A 21,106-nucleotide genomic window follows, 5' to 3' on the forward strand; every position below is an offset into this window, starting at 1 on the left:
TTGATGTGTAGGTTTTGTTAGTTGGCTACAAGTAGGATTGTGTAACCATCTTCTTCAATATTAGAAGTCCGAGGTACAGATAAATTTTACTGGGGCTCATTCACTAAAATATAAAACCTGTGGCCGTAGGTGAGTGGCCCCTTAGGTGTGCGGTGGTGGTCCAGAGGGCGGGGTGCATCCGGTGTGCACTGGTACACCAGGGTCCTTGCGCCAGTGCGCCAGTAGCCTTCTAATGACAGCCGAAGGAGGCCTGTTGCAGGGAAGCAAGGACCCTTGCCTTATATTAAGGACCACGGATAGCTCTGGGCGGCACCAAAAAAGGCACGTATTTTACCTGGAATGACAATCCAGTCTCCAAGTCTGGCTGGGATTCCAGTTTGCTGATAAAACACATATTCAGGCCTCACTTAACCATCCATTATATCTGTATATATGTGAGAAGAAAGGGCTCAGTGCTTCCAAGAAATGTTCAGGAGTGAGGGTAAGAGGTGCAGTTTAAGGAGCAGCTGTTAAAAAAAATGGTCCAATTTTATAAATGAAAAATCGGGCCGCCACACCAGGGGCTGGAAGACGGGTCAGGCGGGAAAGCCTGGGGGTGGGGGTGGGGGTAGGGGCGGGGATCCCCGCGTCGCCGTTTGAATGCTCGGAGACTAGTGGGGAGAGCGGATCCCAGCAGGTTAGGCCGGAGGAACAGCGCCATGTGCTCCGGGCTCCTGGAGCTCCTGCTGCCCATCTGGCTCTCCTGGACCCTGGGGACCCGAGGCTCTGAGCCCCGCAGGTGAGGCGGGGGCTTCCCGGCGTTCTGCAGGCACCGTCGGGAGGCGGCGGCACGCAGTCCGGCGGGCAGAGGCGCGGCACCCGGGGGCTCTCGGGCTGCGCTGCAGCGGGCTGTGGTCGTCGTGCGGGGCCAACTTCTGGGGCCGGGGTAGGCGGGCAGCGTTTCCGCCGCCGCTTATGCCAGCGCCGAGGCTGGCGACAGTCCCCGCACTCGCCCGGCCGCCGAGAGCCCAGAGAAGCCGGCTCAGTGGCCGACCCCCCGCCCCTCCCGACTCCGCGCAGCCGCGGCTCTGCTCGCAGCGTCCGGCCCGGGTCGCCCCCGCACTCCGCGGTCCCAGAGGTCCGAGTCCCGTGCGGCTGCCGCCGAGGCGGGAGGGGAGCGCCCAGGGCCTCGGACTCGGACCGCGGCGAGCGTGGGGGAGGGCAGGGTGCGCGGAGCGGCGGCTCCGCCTCCGACTCTCCGGCCTCCTCCCCCGCCCCGCGCCCGCGCGCGCTCCTCCCTCCCCGCTCCTCCCTCCTCTCCCAGCGCCCGCTCCTCCCCCTCCTCCCCTCCCCCTCCGCCCTCCTCCGCTCCGGGCCAGCGCGGCGGCGGCGGCGGCAGCAGCAGGAGCAGCCCCGGCTGCGGGTCGCGACGGCGGCGGGGCGCCCCCTCCCCCGTGCCGGGGCGCGGCGGAGGGATGTGGGGCCTTGCGGGAGGAAGGCTTTTCGGCATCTTCTCGGCCCCGGTGCTGGTGGCTGTGGTGTGCTGCGCCCAGAGGTAGGGTCGCGGGTGGGCCGGCGGGCGGCGGGCAGGGCGCGGAGTGCGCGGGGCGCTGGCGGCTGAGCCGCCCCTGACCCTGCTCTCTGTGCTCCGCGTTCCTCCCCCAGTGTTAACGATCCCGGGAACATGTCCTTTGTGAAGGAGACGGTGGACAAGCTGTTGAAAGGCTACGACATTCGCCTGAGACCCGACTTCGGGGGTAAGTGGGCTGCGCGTGGCCGCTGCGGGAAGCGCGACCCACGGCGGCGGCGGCCTGGGCGGAGGGAGGCGGGGGCCGCATCAGCGGAGCCGCGGCGGGTGGGGGTGGGGGCCCGTCGCCCGCGCCCCTCCCGGGATAGCCCCCAGCCCTCAGAGCCGCCCGCGCCCCGCCTCGGAGCTGGGCTGATCGCCGTGTCCTGCGCTTCCCGCAGGTCCCCCGGTCTGCGTGGGGATGAACATCGACATCGCCAGCATCGACATGGTTTCCGAAGTCAACATGGTGAGTGCCCGCCCTCCCAGGGCGGTCCCTGAGCCCCCGGCCCGCTGTCTGGGATCACAGGCGTCCACAGTGCTGGGCCGGAGGCCTCTTCGGCCGGGGCCGAGTTTCCCCGGCCCGCAGAGGGAGCCGCGCTCCCGGGCGCCGGCCCCTCGCTTGCCCGGCTCCCTGCACCCGCCCCGGGCGCTCGGGGGCCGGGCTGGCGTCGGAGACGCGAGGGCGCACCCTTCCTGCGGAGGGGTCCTGGCCGGCCTAGTGCACCCGTCCGCCGCTGCCAGTGGGCTCTCAGCTCCTCCAGCGCTCTGTCGTCTGGTCCCGAGGTTTCCCGAGCGCTGTCTCGCCTCCTTAGCAACAGGCGCTGGGGAACCGGGAGAGGCGAGATGTGGGGGTGGCTCCTATAGTCTAGGTAAGAGGTACTTAAGGTTTCCTTTGTTGTCGTTTGGAAAGATATGCTGGCTGCAGGAAAGGGGAACGAAGACGGTGGTCTGTGCGTTCCAGGGGTGTCTCTGCGGTTTTTCCAAGGCTGTCTCCTGGACTGGGAGACCCGGGCCCGGCACAGCCAGTCTCTGTCCGAGGTGCTGACAGGCTTCCGCTGCTTCAGAGAGCGGGAGGCCGCGCCTAGGCGGGCTCTCAGAGGAGCCGCTCTGCCGGGAGAGTCGGAGGCTGGTGACCCAGTGTCACTTGGGTCTTCTGTGAATGCAGACTGGATTCAATATTCTGACCTGTGGGAAGCGGAGGTCAGTACCCCGAGGTGCGAAGCGGGCTTTTGCCAGGAGCGCTTTAGGACGCCAGGGAATCAGGAGAAGGATGGCTCTTTCATTTGTTAATTGAGCTGAAACGCCGTGGGATTTGAAAACTAGTTTAGTTTTCTGCTGAGGGACACTGTAGGAGGAGCATTTGTAAACAATATATTTTTTTTTGGAAGAAATCTTTTGGCAACTTTTCTTTCGGACATACAACATTGAGAATACAGTGAGACATGGTTTTAGATCCACTCGGTAGGCTTCTTAACTCTCGTGTACGTCGGAATCACGTGGGCAAACTTGCTTTAAATGCACGCCTGCTAGTTCCTCACTCCAAGGGATTCTGATCAAGATAGGCGGAGTCTTGGGGTCTCTGCATTTAAAACTACTTCTTCAAATATTTTGAAGCGGGTATTTTGTGGACAATATTTTAAGGAACTTTGCAGTAAGTCACAGATATATGAATATATACAAATAAAGTAAAACTATTTTTAAAAATAGACGTTAGTGAGATACTTTTAAAATACCTACCACTAAGGATGTTGTAGGAAGAAACTTTTGACCACGCCAAGCTGTTCTCATTAATTTTTCACTGTTAATCTAAAGCTTTTAAATTTACAATCCCGTGTATTTAAAAATGTACTTTTTTCCAAAGTATATCACTTAGGACATTTGTAAGTCAAATATTGTATCAGTAAAAGTGTTAGCAAGAAACACAGAAGGAATGTAACTGCATAAATTATCTTACAATAAAAATTAACATTATGTCTATTTTACTTTTTATGTAATACTATAAAAATAATTTTACTCAAAATGTTTGTTTTATGTTTTTAAGGAAACAAGTTAATACATTTAAGATCCACACTCTGTGATCTGTGATTTTCTCAACTGGGGACTGCACATTCTCTAGAGAAGACAATTTAGTACAGAAGTTAATTGATTACTTAGTGGATTATTATGTCAAAAATAATTATGTCGGAGGATGGCAGGTGGAAGAGAAAATGTATTGATTTGGCCCTTTAAGAACTCTACACAATAGTAGAATAATTCGGGGAGTGAGGAGAGTGTGCTGTTACACATCATCACATATTTGTTTGAGTTATTTTTTAAACTTAGTTTTCCAGTTGTTCTGGCATCATGCTGACAGTTGGTACGTTTAAAAACTTCATCAATGTTTGCGTAATTTGTAGTCTATGATTTGAAGTGTCTCAATTTTCTCTGAACCCAGTAACAGAAAGACAAATGGAAGATACAAGCCATTGTATTGAACAATCTTTAAGTGTATATTCCATAACCACTAGGTATGCACAGCATGCCAAAATATACTTGTATGCATTTTTTTTGCATTCTTATGACAATAATATTTCTGGCTCTGTAAACACAAACCTATTATAAACAAATATTGAGGATCCCAGTAGGATTGGAGACTGAAGGCTATTGGGCAGATGTGAATGTCAGCCATTTAAAATATCTTCCTCCCACAAGCAGATTGGTCACATCATGTTTTAGAAAAATCTGATTTTCCTTAAAATATTTGTGCATGATAATAGCTGTGGTATTTCACCTGTTCCTAAAGGAACCTCAAATAGAGCAATGGTTAAATATCATTTAGGGACTCACGTTTTACAGGGAAAGAATAGAAAATATATGAGCATAGGATTAGAGCTGCCACTCAGTCAATGTTGTTTGAAAACAGTAAAATCTATTCATGAGCTTTATTAATCACCTTACTGGTCACACAAAACTAAGTGTGGTAAGTTATGAAACTCAATAAGAAATGGTCTCACTTTAAGTGTGTTGTGACTCTTAGAGCAGATATGACAAACGCTTGTTCACAGGTAGGATGTGGCAAGTCCCATTAGAGGAACAAGTGACAGAGGCACACAGAAGAGAGAGGGAGGGAGGAGGAGGGATGAGAGAAGCTGGCTGGGAGGAAGGAGGTATTTGATGTGGAAACTTTCATGAAATAAATTATGTTTAAATTGTGTGAGGGGTATGAATAGAATTCTGACTGGCTTACTTGAAGGAGGATATTCTGGGTTAGGAAAGAAAATGGCAGAGTTACGAAGGGGTGGATGAGCAAGATCAGAGATTTAGAAGGGGAGATTCCAGAGACGAAGTTGGGAAAGCAAGACAAACCCATGTGCACCTAGGCCGTTCTGCAGGAGGCCAAGGACTTCACATGATAATTTCAGGAAATAAGGAGCCTATAAATGGTAAAGGTTTTAAAGCAGGTAATTGACATGATTTGAGATATGGCATAAGATGACTATTTTGGCCAAAATGTTAATTTAGAGAGAGGATTAGTGATGGTGAGGTAGAATGAATGAGGGATAAATGATCTTGGAAGATTCTTTCTTGAAATTTTCCCCTCAGGTTTTGATAGATGCATTTTTGAAAACGTGTATTTAGTGAAATAAATACAAATTCACCAAAGTTCAAAACAAGGACTTTGAAAACCACGTGTATCTCAAAATGGGGAGAGATGTGTATGCATTTGTTCATGAGTTTTTTGAGGGTGATTGCAGAGAACAGTAACGGTACTACACAAGAATGATGCTGTTGTTGCTTTTTGCTTTAAACAATTGTAGACTCCAGTCGTTATCTACTGGTAGCGTGTGTAGATGATGCCTCCAAAAAATGTCTCCGATCTCAAATAAACACATATATAGATCAGTTATGCATGTAAATGCATATCTCATCATTCATTTTGGTGTTTTGTGGAAACAATCTAGGAAGGGATTTGAATGTTTTAATATTTAGTATTGGTTTTGCCATAGCTTGCTTCATGGATAGTGGAGTTATAAATTTCCATTTTTTTCTGAATCTTTTAATGTTTCTTTTCATACATTCTTTTTTTTAAATTAGCTGACCAGATACTTGTCAAAGAACATTTTGTTTTGTGTAACTTCCCTCTTGTTTCTCTTAGAGCCTATTTAAAATTTTAGATAATCTATAAAAATTATACATGGCTAGATAATTATTGAGATTTAGTTTGTATATTTCTTTAAGTGAGGTTGCATGTGTCCAAGAACACTGTCTGCTGAAAATTACTGTGTGTTATAATTTTGGTGCTTACCAGTGGTTCTAGTGAACAATAAATGTGTTGAGTAGATAGATGAAGAGATCAACAAATGGAAAAACTATTGCAAGTATAGGAAACATAAAATATTGAAAAATAAAACAATTAGGGATTTTTAACTTAAAAACAGTATTTTAAAATATGAGTTTTAAAAAATTTATTAAAATGAGCCATTGTTTGATCTGTTAATTTGGAGAAGTTACATGTACTTACTTTTTACTTCATTAACTATCTGGCATTAGGGACATAAAACTAGATTCAGACTCTAGTGATAGTAATGATAATTCCTGTGATTTAACTTGCACTTTGCTATTACTTCATACTTAATTAATCCATTAAAATTAACTCAATCCTAATGAAAGTGTAACTACAGGACTTTTTTTCATCATTTCATGTGTATAAATAATAAATTATTGTTTTTTGTTTTTAAAAATTAGGGTTCCTTTTGGGTAACATACAATGTGTATTTTTAGTTATCATGAAACATACTCATCCATTATGCTTGCTGTTTTGTGTTCACTTCTCACTTGTTGCATTTTCTTCTCATAAAATCCATTTTTTAATGTCTAAGTGTGAAATAAGTGTGCATATGAACATAATTTTAGCACATTTCAAGAAGCAGCTTTGGAGCTGTATCACTACTAAATGGATACAGTCATACCCATGTACAAAAATCACACACACACACACACATTTGCACTATTATTTTATGTTTTTCTTTCTTTTTAGAAGAGGGGCAAAGAGGAGAGGCAGATTCAGGCTAGAGTGAGCTAGGATTAGAGGTTTGGAAAATGCAGCTTTTAGACATCTTTTGACGAAATTTGTGTTAATTAGTCCTCCTTCCCCCTACTTCAGGGTCTAGAAGCTGCTTTGCCATCGGTGAGTGCTGAATGAACACAGGACATCCAGTCCCTGGCTAGGTTCTCAGGCAGGAGGAGCTGAATCCCAGGGGTCCATGTAGTGTGTTTAAAAAAAGCCTTATAGTATTGGGAGCTATGGGTTCTGTTTCCAAGTCCGTGGGAACATCTAGCCTCAGGCAAGTCACTTAATCCTCAGGAATTCAGTCGGAGGTTTCCAGATGCTCATTGTGTGGGGACACAATTGATACCAAAGTGATATCATAAGAGGCTGAGCTCTACAGAGAAAATCTCAGTGAGGACACCCACACTATCACATGTTAGCAGGCTGTCCTTTACTGATTGCTTCTGGAGAGGCCTGGGCCATATTCAGAGTTTGCATATGAATTGCTATTAGCAGTTTAAAGGTAGGAAATGCGCTAATGTTCTTATTACAAAGCACGCTGAGGGGATGACTCAGCAGAAAGGAAGTTTCCCTGACCCAGTTGGGGTTGGAAAACTGCTTACATGGAAGGCACTTCAGGGGTAAGGTCCAGGGTGTGTGTCTGTGCTTGGCTCTAGATTGCTCCATTTGGGAGGTAAGGGTGTTTATTGAGCACATTACTTTTCACTGACAGTATGTTTCATGCATAAGTTATGATCATACATCAATGCTGGGGCACTGATAAGAAAGCATATAATGAACTTCAGAGATGGATGACAATAATGCCTTATATAATATGCTCTTTAGTAAGAGAGGCTTGTGTTTAATGTTAGAACATATGGTATAGAGAGCAAAAAGAGAATGCTTTTTGCCTTTCCCCTCAGGGAGGTTGTAAAGCTTATGTTACATCTCTTAAAAAAATGGATCTTACATGCATGGTCCTGTTGTGGATGGCCTCTTGCTTGAGCCTGTGCTGGGCTCTAGGATCTTATGGCATGTTGTCTTTAGTTTGAAGTGATGGGGCAAATCTGCTTATTTACATGTAGTTAAAGAATTAACTACATGTAAATAAGTTAAATAAGTCTGGTAGATTGCAGTTGGAGTTGCAGTTGCCAAATTATGACTGGTGTCTGTCTTTGACTCCAACATTTGTTTTTTCCAAAGATAAAATATTCTGCTTATATTTCCATGGATAGTGGTAAATAAAATGAGTTCAAAAAGATAGCTGTTGCTTCTTGGGCTACTTGCCAAATGAAGGTATCTTGTAGATTTGGTCTTCATTTAAATGAAGAATGGAGTAGATGTTAATGAGGAGGGCAGTGTTCTTTTAATGAAATGCATGAAGGAACAAAAGAAATGGAGAAGTGTCAATAGCAGGTGTAGAGTTCTCCTAGGGTGTCACATCTCTTGGAAAGAAAGGCTCATGTTTGGGACTGCAGACTTCTTGATTTTCACAAGGAAAACCATCTGAATTCATCAACTGACTTTTCAGAATCTAATATGGGTGCAGCTCTTCTTTTTCTTCTATGGGTAACTGAACCTTTCTTACTCATAGCAGTCTGTGTCTTATGCATGCTGATCATTGCATTTTGATGACTACCAAATATTTGGAATAAATAAATGAAGCCCATCAAACATTTGAAATCTTTTGTCATTCGTATTGAGGTGTGACCTAGGGAGTTGGTAACTGACAGTTTTACACCATTCTGCGGTTTATAAAATGCTTCAGGTATTATGTCACATTTGATTATCAAACTTGATCCATCAGCTGGTGATGTGGGTAACAGAGGTGTTAACCTCATCTCCATTTTTTAGATGAGGAAATAGGCTCGGAAATAGCACCGACTTTCTCACTCTTACTGCACGACAAAGCTGGGACCTGGTTCTGCTTCTTTGGTCTTTCTACCTTGTCATGCTACAGGACAACAAAAGATGCTCCATTAAGGGCTCACGGGACTTTATCTTCTTCCATGACCTTCGTTGCTGTCTAAATTAGACATTTCCCTTTCTGCGTTTCTGTGAAAACTTATTCTTTCCTGCAAAACTTATTATAGTGTTAAATGTTCTTTGGGTGTGGTTGTTTGTTTAGCCTTTCTTCTCCATCTCTCTCCATTAGAGCATACACTCCGTGAGGCAGGGCTGTTTCTATGAGCGGTTCTTTGCATAGGATCCAATATTTGATAGGTACCTTTTCAATATTTGTGGAAAGGAATGTATGAATGAAGAATAAACAAATGAATAAATATATAAGTGCATGAAGAAAGTGATATGTAAATTTTCAATGAAATACTTTTATATCTCGGAATTTGGGCTCAGGACAGAGAAGAATCTTACAGGCTAAATGTGATGTATACAGTGTTTACTTTAGAGGACATAATTCAACCATAATTTGTGTGATTGCACCCAATTATAATACCACCAACCAAAGATCACAAAGTCTGTAAAGTATTCTGTAGCTGGTACCTCTTTCACTGGGGAACTTTTATGCTAATTTCAAAGCAGAAAGAAGAGTAAAGGATTGCAGTGTTCTCTCAAAATTTAGCCTATGTAAGTGCTGGTGAGGATATTCTAAGCACCAATCGCTGGTTCCTTTGTACACTGAAAGTTTTGTATCTCCTTAGAAAATATATGAGGGTGGAGCTTTCGTATATTATAGGCAAGTTTTGACTTTTTTTTTTTTGAGACGGAGCCTTGCTCTGTCACCCCGGCTGGAGTGCAGTGGTGCGATCTTGGCTCACTGCAAGCTCCGCCTCCCGGGTTCACGCCATTCTCCTGCCTCAGCCTCCCGAGTAGCTGGGACTACAGGTGCCCGCCACCATGCCCAGCTAACTTTTTGTGGTTTTAGTAGAGACGGGGTTTCACCGTGTCAGCCAGGATGGTCTCGATTTCCTGACCTCGTGATCCACCCGCCTCGACCTCCCAAAGTGCTGGGATTACAGGTGTGAGCCACCGTGCCTGGCCTTGACGTTCTTTTTATACAGGGATTCTTTGGGCTTTGTCTTCCCTTCCCCCCGCCCACTCAGCAGTGCAGTGGAGCAGAAGTGGTTTTCATTTGTTTGCAAGTTTCTGGTGCAACTTACTTCTGGGCCATTTATGCTAGCCGTTAAGAGGATTGTCTAGCTGCAAAATTTGGAAGAAGAGGACTAAGATAGGTCTCTTGGCGATTTGCTCAGTGCCATTCAATCAAGATAGAGTGAGTCTCTTGATCTCTGTAGCTGGAAATGTAGATTGCCCCTCATTCCTTTGTAGTCAGGAGACCACATCCAGAATTAGAAGCCATATGTAAACGTTAACTAATGTATCTCTTTTTGCATTTTTCTGCTGAACTTAAACATCACACAGAAGCATTTACTACAGATATCAAAAACTTTGGCATGTGCGGTACTAACATTTCACATGAATAAGAATAAGATTAAAATCTGAGAACATCGCAGTTCTTTAAGTGTCCTAATTTGTTTTTAAAAGCGGATATGAATTCTATTGATTACATCATCATCATGTTTTACCCCAGTTCTACAATAAAAGATTCCTTTTATGTAACTGCTGAATCCACATGCCATGATTCATGACACTATATATATTATATTTATATATATATATATATATATATTTTTTTTTTTTTTGAGACCGAGTCTCTCACTGTCGCCCAGGCTGGAGTGCAATGGTGCAATCTCAGCTCACTGCAACCACCGCCTCCTGGGTTCAAGCAATTCTCTTGCCTCAGCCTCTCCAGTAGTTGGGATTACAGGCGCATGCCACCATGCCCGGCTAATTTTTTAATTTTTATTTTTAGTAGAGACGGGGTTTCACCATGTTGGCCAGGCTGGTCTTGAACTCCTAACCTCAGGTGATCCACCTGCCTCAGCCTCCCAAAGTGCTGGGATGACAGGTGTGAGCCACCGTGCCCGGCCCATTTGTTTTATTTTATTTTGTATTAACTTTAAAAATTACAAAATCTGCTAGCTTAAAATGATATAACCCTGACTGTGTTTGCCATATATGTATAAAATATTTGTCAGTTAGCTCAACATCACATCACTGTTCTTTTCAATTTTATTTGTTTGAATAAGACTTTACAATAATTAGTTTTAATGAGCAGCAGGAACAAGTTTTCTGGGTCATCCATTATTCCATGGTGTGTGTGTGTGTGTGTGTGTGTATCTATGCAGACCAAAAATGTTTGTGAAAGAACAAAACCAATTTGGATAATTTATTGTAATATTGTTAATTTTTGCCGATTATGCTGACTGTAATTCTCTATGTGAGAGACAAATCCATATGTCAGGTCAAAAGTATACTAGAATGGCCACAGAGCACAGTTCTTGCCATGTAGGTTATACTTGGTAAATATTTGTTGAGTGAATTCTTGGAGTCAATGGCCCTTGCAGTAAAGGTGTATCTTTGGAACTGTTTTTTTGCAGAGATTCTCTTTTTTGGGTGTTTAGCCCATAAAATTAACTGTAACTTTAAACATGAAGATCCCTGTGAACTTGTCCCAGAAAAAATATCTGAGTTATGGAAAACAGTGCCATCCCTATGGCCCAGACCAGTGGTTCCAAAGCTATGGGCCAAGAACCCTTGGGAGGCGTTGGAGTTACTGCCAGGTGCCCTCCAAGTATAATTTCTCACCACTGATACACGCTGAAGGCGCAGAGTCCACAATTAGGGCAGGGCCTGCAAAATGCCTTGCCTTTCCAAGGCAGTATGCATGCTAGAAAGGGGGCGGGGATACCTGTCTGAAGACCTGGATTGATTGTGCGATATTCTTTGTTGAGGCTGTTAAACATTCTGCAGTTAACTCATTGGTATGAGGGTATATTGGACTGTGCCATTGAATGAGTTTTCATTTCTGAATCTTTCTTTTGATTTGGCCCTGGGCAGTAAAATTCCCTGTGAGGTGTCATTCCTTGTGGCATGGACTAAAACAATGGTTGCTTGGAGAACACCGTCCTATAGAATGTTAATGTGTGTCCTGTAATCATTCCCTGTGAGATGTCATTCCTTGTGGCATGGACTAAAACAATGTTGCTTAGAGAACACCGTCCTATAGAACGTTAATGTGTGTCCTGTAATCTAAGTGTTTCTGCTCAAATAATATTGGAAATTATGGCCAACACATAAAATAGGTTTCTTTGCTGCAGGAATTGTCAGGTTCTTTAATACATTAATGATTTTGTAAATCTTCATGAGTGGGTGAAGAATTCAACGTTTTCCAGATGTATTTGACTGGAAATTTTTTTTCTTTGTGAAGGGGTGAGGGGCCCTTAATTAGCACTTCTTCACGAAGGTTTTGGTAGAATACAGTTTAAGAAATATGGGCCTAAAGGACTGTACAGAATGGTCTTCCATATTAATGACAATAGCAGAGAAGAGTACTGTATTAGCAAAGCCACTTTGACTGACAGTGCCCACATCGTTGAAGGCAAAATTTTGACAAATAATCTACCCGTTTACAAGGAGATGAATGATATTTTCCAGAAATGAAGATTAAAGCACTTGTTATAATTAATTGATTTTAAAAAATAAGATATTTTTTGTTTTACAGTAACAGTCTCTGTGACATTGAGGGGAGGTTTGTATGTATTAAGCCTTCTGATGTTCTTGTACCTATTATAAGAGTAAATGATAAAGAGGGCTGGGTGTGGGGTTTTATGCCCGTAATCCCAGCACTTTGGGAGGCCAAGGTGGATGGATTACCTGAACTCAGAAGTTCAAGACCAGCCTGGTCAACATGGCAAAACCCCATTTCTGCTAAAAATACAAAAATTAGCTGGGCATGATTGCGCTCTCCTGTAATCCCAGCTGCTCAGGAGGCTGAGTCACAAGAATCTTGAACCCGGGAGGCAGAGGCTGCAGTGAACTGAGATCGCACCACTGCACTCCAGCCTGGGCGACAGAGAGAAACTCTGTCTCTAACTAACTAACTAACTAACTAACTAACTAACTAACTAACTAAATAAATAAATAAGAGGGATAGAGGTGTGTGTTGAAGAGGAGAAAGTGCAAGAGGCGTCAATAATAGTAGCTTAATTTGGAGAACAAAATACGGCTCCCTGAAGCTACTGGGTGTGGCCGTGGTTGGTAGCCTTGGATACCTGGAGATTCCTCCTGGGGGCTGTAGCAGCAGGGGAAACAGGCAGTGCTCAGACACTGCCTCCCACTAGGGAGAGTCCCCTTCCATCTTTGAATATATTCTATTATATACACAGGTATGGTGACATGTAATTTATATTATATACAGTGAGAATATATAGTATAGTATATAATTTTTATATCAGTTATATTTACATATAAAATGAAATTCTGTTTGGATGAAAGATTCTAGTGATGAAAGTATTTGGCCTCCTCTGGAGGAAGTCATCTCTAAAATTTCTCTTATGACTAATATTGTATTTTTTTTTTCTTTTTTTGAGATGGAGTCTTGCTGTGTCACCCAGGCTGGAGTGCAATGGCATGGTCTTGACTCACTGCAACTTCAGACTCCCGGGTTCAAGTGACTCCCCTGCCTCAGTCTCTCAAGTAGCTGGGTCTACGGGCATGTGCCACCACACCTGGCTAATTTTTTTGTATTTTTAGTAGAGACGAGCTTTCACTGTGTTGGCCAGGCTGGTCTCTAACTTCTGACCTGGTGATCCGCCCCACCTTGGCCTCCCAAAATGCTGGGATTATAGGCGTGAGCCACCGCGCCTGGCCTAATTTTGTATAATTCTATGAAGAGTGTATACCTGTTCAGGAATAGTCACTAACAGTAGCTCGGGGGCAGATGCATTTTCTGGACTGTTCTGTAAAGCACAGTACTCTCATAAGAGGACAATATTGATTAACCACCACTGCAGAGGCCTCTCTGGGACCTGGCCTGTACTTGGCTTAGGGATTGTAAAAGGCTGGTGATCATGGGTGAGTAAATGAAAGCAGATCCAGAAATTCAAAGAGATTAAAAAATGTTAATTAATTGTGGTGGGTTTTTGTTTGTTTGCTTGTGTGTGTGTGTGCGTGTGTGTGTGTTGGCATTTAGAAGCAGAGAAAACCAGTTTTTAAAAGAAGCATTCTTATTTTGGAAATACAGTGCTTATCTATGTATATCTATATCTATATCAATCAATCAATCAATCAATTATCCATTCATCTTTCTTTTTCTCCTTATGCCTGGAGAACCACTTTTCAATCATAAAATAAAGATAAAGTTTGAAGCAATACTAAATATGCTAAATAAAACATGGTTCTCCAGGCTTAAGATTTTACTTTATTATCATAAACTGTTTGGAATGTTAATTATCTAGGTAATTTCCTCCATACTTTAGGGTATTTTGCCTTTAGAGAACATAGAGGGTTTAGCTTTCAAGCTCGCCCTCTGCAGTGGAAAATCTGAGGTGTAAGAACGTTTAGATCCCAAGGAAGGGTTTGTGTGAACTCTGGCAAGTCATTCAGACTCAGTTTGATCATCTTTCTAACGAGGGTGCTGGAATGGATGCTCTCTGAGTTGCCTTGCAGCTCTGATTTCCATGTTTCTTAGAGTCCGTGAGCTGTTTGAAACATAAGGAGACCTTCTATTTGCTTTACACAGACCGCAGCTTCTTGTCATTTGATACTGCATGTGGTTTAATTGGTTGTCCACGTGGTGGTCAGTGGCACTGAGCCCATCTCCTCTGGCAGCTTGCAGTTGTGTTGTCAAAGCATGGTGGGTGTAGAACCCGGGAACTCTTATTTCAGGTTCCCTTTGCTGTGTGCTATGAGCCTCAGCTACTTTGTACATAAACAGCTGGGATTTAACATCCGGATCCATGCTCAGTAATTTTCAGGTCTCAAACATAGTTGCATTAGTTTTTTTTGGTCTGAATTTAGAATTATTAGTTTGTGAATAAAACCTCCAGTGAGCTATTAAAATGTTTCTCTTGTATCCAAAGCATAACATTTCCCTTATTACCTAAGAAGAACCATCCAGTAGAGAAGTACCTTAGTTTTTGTTGTTGGGTTCCAAATTGTCCATATTCAGGTTTTTTAGAACATTTTACATACATTTAATTCATGCACCATTTTTTAATCTTTTTTGGTATTTTAGTAACAATCTTAACATTCTTTGACTTCGTAATCCAGACCAAAAGGAAGAGGACAGGGGTGTGGTCAGTATCGTCTGCAGTGCTGCACTCGGCCAGTGTGGGGCGAGGAGCCAGCATTTAATGCAGATAATTTTAAGCTTGGACCTCAATTATGGCATCTCTACAAAAAATAATGTTTTGGCTGGGCATGGTGGCTCACGCCTGTAATCCCAGCACTTTGGGAGGCCGAGGCGGGTGGATCACGAGGTCAAGAGTTCAAGACCAGTCTGGCCAACATGGTGAAACCCCGTCTCTACTAAAAATACAAAAATTAGCTGCGCCTGGTGGTGCTTGCCTGTAATCCCAGCTACTCAGGGGGCTGAGGCAGGAGAATTGCTTGAACTGGCACCCGGGAGGCGGAGGTTGCAGTGAGCCAAGATTGCGCCACTGTACTCCAGCCCGGGCTACAGAGCGAGACTCCATCTCAAAAAAAAAAAATAAATAAAAAAAATAAAATTTGCTATATTCTATTTTTTTTGATTCCTAGTCTTATTAATAAAAACATTTTATATACATAAAGTCCGAGCAAGTAAACCGCTGCAGGTGTAGAGATGAAGACTTTGGTCTGCCTGTACCAGAGATGTGCAAAAAGACCAGGAAAATTGCTTGATTTTATTCTGTCAAAGGAAAAAGGTGGATGTGCCAATTATTAAGTTTTAGGAAACTACCCAGTCAGGATTAGGATTATATAGATCCAAATGTGGAGCGTGTACCAAACTTGGAAGTAGCCAGTGACCCCCACAAGCAATTTCCAGGTGTTTAACTTAGGTTTTTCCACTGTAGATGAAATCCTGTTGGTAATGGATTTAGTGTTTGTGTGGAGGAAATTACAATGTAAAGAGAGTAAATAAGTGATTTGCGCTAATTTACCACCTTGACATAATTTGTCTACAATGGTGGTGTCACATATGTTACTTAAGATTTTTTTTTTCTTTTTTCTTTTTTTCTTTTTCTCTTTCAGAAGTATGGCTGCTTCTTGCAAAGTTCAGATGCTTACAAGGGGGATGCACTTTGTTCCAAATGTAACTGCATTAGCACACCTGGGGTAGAATCAGCTCTTGAGAATTGGTGGGTGGGTACAGATTGTGGGCATTGGTTGGTTTGTTGAGATTAAGAAGAAAAGGTCAATTAATGGGGCAGATTGTCCCGCACTGGTTCTCAGCTGCCTGCCTGAATGACATTTACCTCTCCTTAGGAGATAAGCAGTGATGGCTTTACCTGCTGGTTTCTCTCTCCAAGTTTGGATACCTCATGAGTCTGTTTGGCTCAGTATTTTTTCTCTTTTTATCGCATCTCTGTTTCTAAAATAATTAAGGAAAATTCTCTTCTCCAACATCCTTCAGAGGAAAGCAGATGGAATTTGTTAAACAAAGGCTGACAGGAAAGCAAGCCTCTGTTAATTGACATCTAATTTCCTGATATGGCAACCTTTGCCCAAGACTATATTTGATTATGCAATAATGTGCAAACAGAAAAATCAGAACCTGCTTATGCTGCCATATTAATAGGAACCGTCAGTCAGCCAGAGAGGGACTCACACATCAGACTTACATATTACTAAACTATTTTCTGTGTATTATCACAAAAGCGTGAATGTTTCTAGATTGCAGCTCTATGGTTTTTTTTTTTTTTTCTGTATGGCTACTTGCATTATAAAGGAAACTGTGAAAACAACAACAATCAGAACAAAACCCTGAAATGTAAAACAAAACATGTTAGAATTCCATTATACTGATAGTGGAGCCTGTTGAGATGGTAGAGAAGAGGGCTTGTAAGGGACTGGTTTTGTGAATATGTATGGCAAAACACTAGTTTTGATGCTTCACAGTGAAGTGCTGTTAACTAATTTACACTTACTCTAACAGGTTAGTGCAAAGTGAGCTATATAGAGATTTTTAAAATTCTAGGCTTATCAAAGCACTTTGCATTTTGTAGGTTGACAGTGGGAACTAGCTGGAAGGAGGCAAAACAGTGAACTTTGCCATTTTTAATTTTCAAAATACATAATGTCACTGAATAATTACCTCTTGTATTCTCTGCTATGACTTGACTTTTTAGTTCAATTGCTCCGTGTTGATTAGTGTATTCTTGTACTGTCTCTTTCCTTCTAAATACTTAAGCTTTAAGAGGCACTCTATTATAACCGCTCTTGTAACTAAATGAAATGTCCAGCGACATAAATCTAAATGATGATAGTTTGGGATTTTCCACTTTTTTAGTGCCCCCGTTCAAGCTTTGCAAGTTTTTGTGACACTCATAAGTCCTCAAGGCCACATTAAAGTTACTGAAGAAACTCATGAAGAGAATGTTTGGTTTGAGCCCAGGAGTGAGTGAGCGAGCAATTGAGCGTGCCAGGCAAGGAATGTGTGAAGAATGAATAATTACAGCCCCTAGGGACACTGTTGGGCCGTGGTTGCAGGGCAGGAGTGAAGAAAGGGATGAGTTTCTGGGCACTTGGCCTGGGGAGCTGACACTTAGTCCACAGCAGACTAGAAGGCATGGAAAGACCCAAGGGAACCATGGTGGGATACGAATAGCAAAAAATGGTAAAATTGGTATAAGAAACAGGAGTTTTCTTTCTTTAAATACTTGGGACACTGGGATATCTTGCTATGTTTCATCAGAAGGTAGATATATACCAGTTGCTACTGTGCCCAAAATTAAATTCTATTTAGCTCTTAGTATGTTTATCCCTGACACAAGTGAAACCGCTGAGGGTTTTGACTACCTGAAATGTTTCTACCATCATCCTTCTGGTGGCAACCACGTTGGGTACATAGTTTCTAAGAGGGTTACAACCTGCAAGGAGCTGGTGCAGAAGAATCTCCAGGGGTTTTCAGAGCTGCAAACTTATGGGATGCTTAGACACCTGCTCTGTTCAGATGTGATGAAAGGGAGGAAAGCAGGTAGGAGAATGGTTAAGTAGAAAGAAGTGAGGCAGACATTCTCCTTTACTTAGCTGTGAACTCTATACATGATCTGTACACCCATGGGTTTTTCTACATAGCACATATGTGACTTTATATATAACACATATGTGAGATTACATTTTTATATTTTTTTAACATTGTGTCAGGTGCGGGAACTTTTTACCTGTGTGGAGTGTTCTATACTTTAAAAATATTTTTTTTTGAGACAGGATCTCGCTCTGTCGCCCAGACTGTAGTGCAGTGGTGTGATCTTGGCTCACTGCAACCTCTGCCTCCTGTGCGCAAGTGACCCTCCCACCTCAGGCTCCCGAGTAGCTGGGACTACAGGTGTGCACCACCACACCTGGCTAATTTTTCTTTTTTCTTTTTTTTTTTTTTTAGTAGAGAGGGGGTTTCACCATGTTGCCTGGGGTGGTCTCGAACTCCTGGGCTCGTGATCCGCCCACCTCGGTTTCCCCAAGTGCTGGGATTGCAGGTGTGAGCCACCATGCCCAGCCTGTTCTGTATATTTAAATTGTGAAATGAAGACCCATCTGGAGTCCATAAGATTATTATTTAGGAAATTTGATACTCATTACACTTTGACTGCTTCTACAAAGTAATGTCTATTCTTTTCCAAAATTAAAAAAAGTCCTCATGAAGAAAATTTTATAATATGTGAATACATTTGGATGTATTTCTTTTAGTTTTTCATGCACATTTAATATGTATGCACTATTATTTACACACTGTACATACAAGTTACTATCATACTTTTATATGTAACTTTATATTATAGATACTCTTGTGCTATTAAATATGTTTTACATTTATTTTAAGGGCTGTATAGTATTCCCTTGACTGGCCAAATAATGTATTTTACTTAGTAGTTTTCTATCATTGGACATTTAGATTACTTGCTCTGATTTGGTTGACTAAATAATGTTTTGATGAATATCTTTATGCCTAAGTTACTGTATGTGTTATGGATTATTTCTTTGAGATATATTTCATTAAATAAGATTACTGAGTCAAATGGTATGAATATTGTTTTAAGGTTTTTAATCCATGTAACCAAGTAGCCTTCAAGAAAAGATCTTTCACTTTGGGCTCCCATTGGAATGTCCAAGAATGTTCTATATCTATACTTCTAGAATCAATTTCTATTAGTAAATGGGAAGACAACTGTAGCCCACAAAATATTAGAATGCAAAGTAAAATTGAGTTAAATCCCCAGATATTCTGAATATTGCCATTATTCCAACATGATCTCATATAACAGTAAAAAATAACACATACTTTGGTTTTACATTAAAATTGACTTTAATTTAATTATATATTTGATATTCTGATAGGTGAGCAATAGAATACACATGTTCAAGTCATTGTTTTGTTTTAGTCATTAAGATTAATTCTAATTTCCACAGTATATCTTACACAAGAAAAGAAAAAGTTTCTCAGAAGTCAGCCCTAAGAAGTTGGGAAAAAAATTGTTAGGGGTGGCCGGGTGTGGTGGCTCACACTTGTAATCCCAGCACTTTGGGAGGCTGAGGCAGGCGGATCACGAGGTCAGGTGATGGAGACCATCCTGGCCAACATGGTGAAACCCCATCTCTACTAAAAATACAAAAAAAATTAGCCAGGCATAGTGACCTGCACCTGTAATCCCAGCTACTTGGGAGGCTGAGGCAGGCGAATCGCTTGAACCAGGGAGTTGGAGGTTGCAGTGAGCTGAGATTGCAGCACTGCACTCCAGCCTGGTGACAAAGCGAGACTCTGTCTCCAAAAAAAAAAAAAAAATTGTTAGAGGCTCTAACCGTTTTTATCTGGAGTTCCATATGGTCAGATTCCACCAAGGGATTTAAATCTGTGTTTAATCCTGTGTTTTATCTCCACGACTGAGCCGAGCCTCGACCCCTTGGGTGTTTGAGTGCATGACACAGTGGTGAAATAAAGTGTGGGTAAACTGAGGTCTCAGGCCTGGCACTGGGAGGAGCCCATCATCACTGCACACACCTCTGGGGTAAGGGGTCCACCTCCGTGTCGTTGCCTTGATCTTTGTTGGAGTGCAGTGAGGGTGTGCCAAGTGAGCACCGATTCATTGGAGGTGCTGTTTAGTGAACCATTAGTTTACTTCGCCTACATGGGTAATATTTTCGGGGACTGTTTTCCATGTAGTTAATAAGAAAAAAAAAGTCAGACGTCGTTTAATATGATTCAAAGTTTGGTCTACTGATGCAGAGACAAAATGTTAAGTGGCTATTAACATGTAATTGGGAAGGGCATTTGGACTAATTTGGATTTTTCCACATTGATTGTGAAATGAATCAGTAACTGTTTTTCCTCCCTACCCTAATTCTTACTCCTTCCAGCATTGCCCAGAAAAGCAGCACCTTGGTGAAATCTACTCAGAAGGGACTTCACATTTCTCCAAGTCTCTCAACTACTTCTGATCTCTCTCTGTCTCTCTCTTTTCTTGTTTTACATTGTTAAGCATTTGGGCAAAGGTGCTCTTCTGCTTTTGAGAAGACCCTTGTTGCTGGTCATCTTGTCTCCCTCTCTCCCATTCTTACTCTTCCTTCTGCTCTGTCAGAAATTTTAGTTTGACTCGTCCTTAGTTGCCTGGTTCCGCCTCCCATCTTAGGCAGCAAAGAAATCTGTTTCAAGTCTCTCTATCCCCTTTAAATCATGGGTTTATATTGCTTTTTTCCAGCCTTCAAAAAGATGCTGGGGAAAATGTCCGAAGCAAGCCCACCTACTGGAGAAAATGGTCTCTGATGACAAAGTGTCTCCTAGTAAATACATTTATTATTTTATCTTCATTGTCTTCACCACCCAGAACATTCTCTGTCCTCAAGGCCTTCATCCTAACATCCCATCTTTGCTGATAGTTATGGAACTCAAGTTTTGTTTCCATCAGAAGACCAACAGCATTGGTTGCCTATAGCCTGCCCTCGCCCCAGACCAGTGTATTTCTCGCAGAGATGCTGCTCCCCGCGGAATTCACCTCTCTACCCATGCTCTATATTTGGCTTTTCCTGTACCCACATTCACTGTCTCCTTTCTAAAATGATAGCTTCCTCTCCATCAGGTTCTTTCCATTAATCTTCATATAAGAAATAGAAAGTATCTGTATTTAAAAGAGACTGGCCAATCCCTTTGCTTGGCTGCACTGCCTCTAACAGTTGAGTTCTTTTTTACAACCACCTCCCACCATGTATTTCTGGACAGTTTCTGGGACCAAAGTCAACCTATATCCTTGCCCATGCCCTAGTTATTGGCCAGGTCTCCTGAATTGTGCTTCACTTGTCACTCAGTCCCAAAGATCATCTTCATCTCTTTTTTCTTTCTCCAATATGTAATTATTCACCCAGTCTTGCCCAGTAATTTTGGTAATATAGTGAAGACCGCTCCTTTTTTCCCAGTGCCTTAGTGTGGAGCCCTCAACTGCAGTGGTCTCTGATCTGTCTTTCATCTGTGAATC

The 21,106-nt window shown here is 42.7% G+C and overlaps 1 protein-coding gene across 2 annotated transcripts in view; it reads left to right on the top strand.

Annotated features, from left to right (window-relative positions):
- Positions 1–659: 659 nt before the first annotated feature.
- The window catches only part of GABRB3 (gamma-aminobutyric acid type A receptor subunit beta3), a 225,932-nt gene continuing 205,485 nt past the window's right edge, over positions 660–21,106 (top strand). The window contains exons 1-3 of one of the 2 annotated variants that reach the window (XM_054451579.2): positions 660–778; positions 1,645–1,736; positions 1,948–2,015. In XM_054451579.2, coding sequence (XP_054307554.1) covers positions 699–778; positions 1,645–1,736; positions 1,948–2,015 — 240 coding nt within the window. In that variant the 5' untranslated portion in view covers positions 660–698. Of the gene's footprint in view, positions 779–1,344; positions 1,535–1,644; positions 1,737–1,947; positions 2,016–21,106 lie in introns of those variants that run through there. The other variant, XM_054451578.2, reaches the window with a different exon arrangement.

Source organism: Pongo pygmaeus, chromosome 16, assembly GCF_028885625.2.
Source record: "Pongo pygmaeus isolate AG05252 chromosome 16, NHGRI_mPonPyg2-v2.0_pri, whole genome shotgun sequence".
Classification (NCBI taxonomy): domain Eukaryota; kingdom Metazoa; phylum Chordata; class Mammalia; order Primates; family Hominidae; genus Pongo; species Pongo pygmaeus.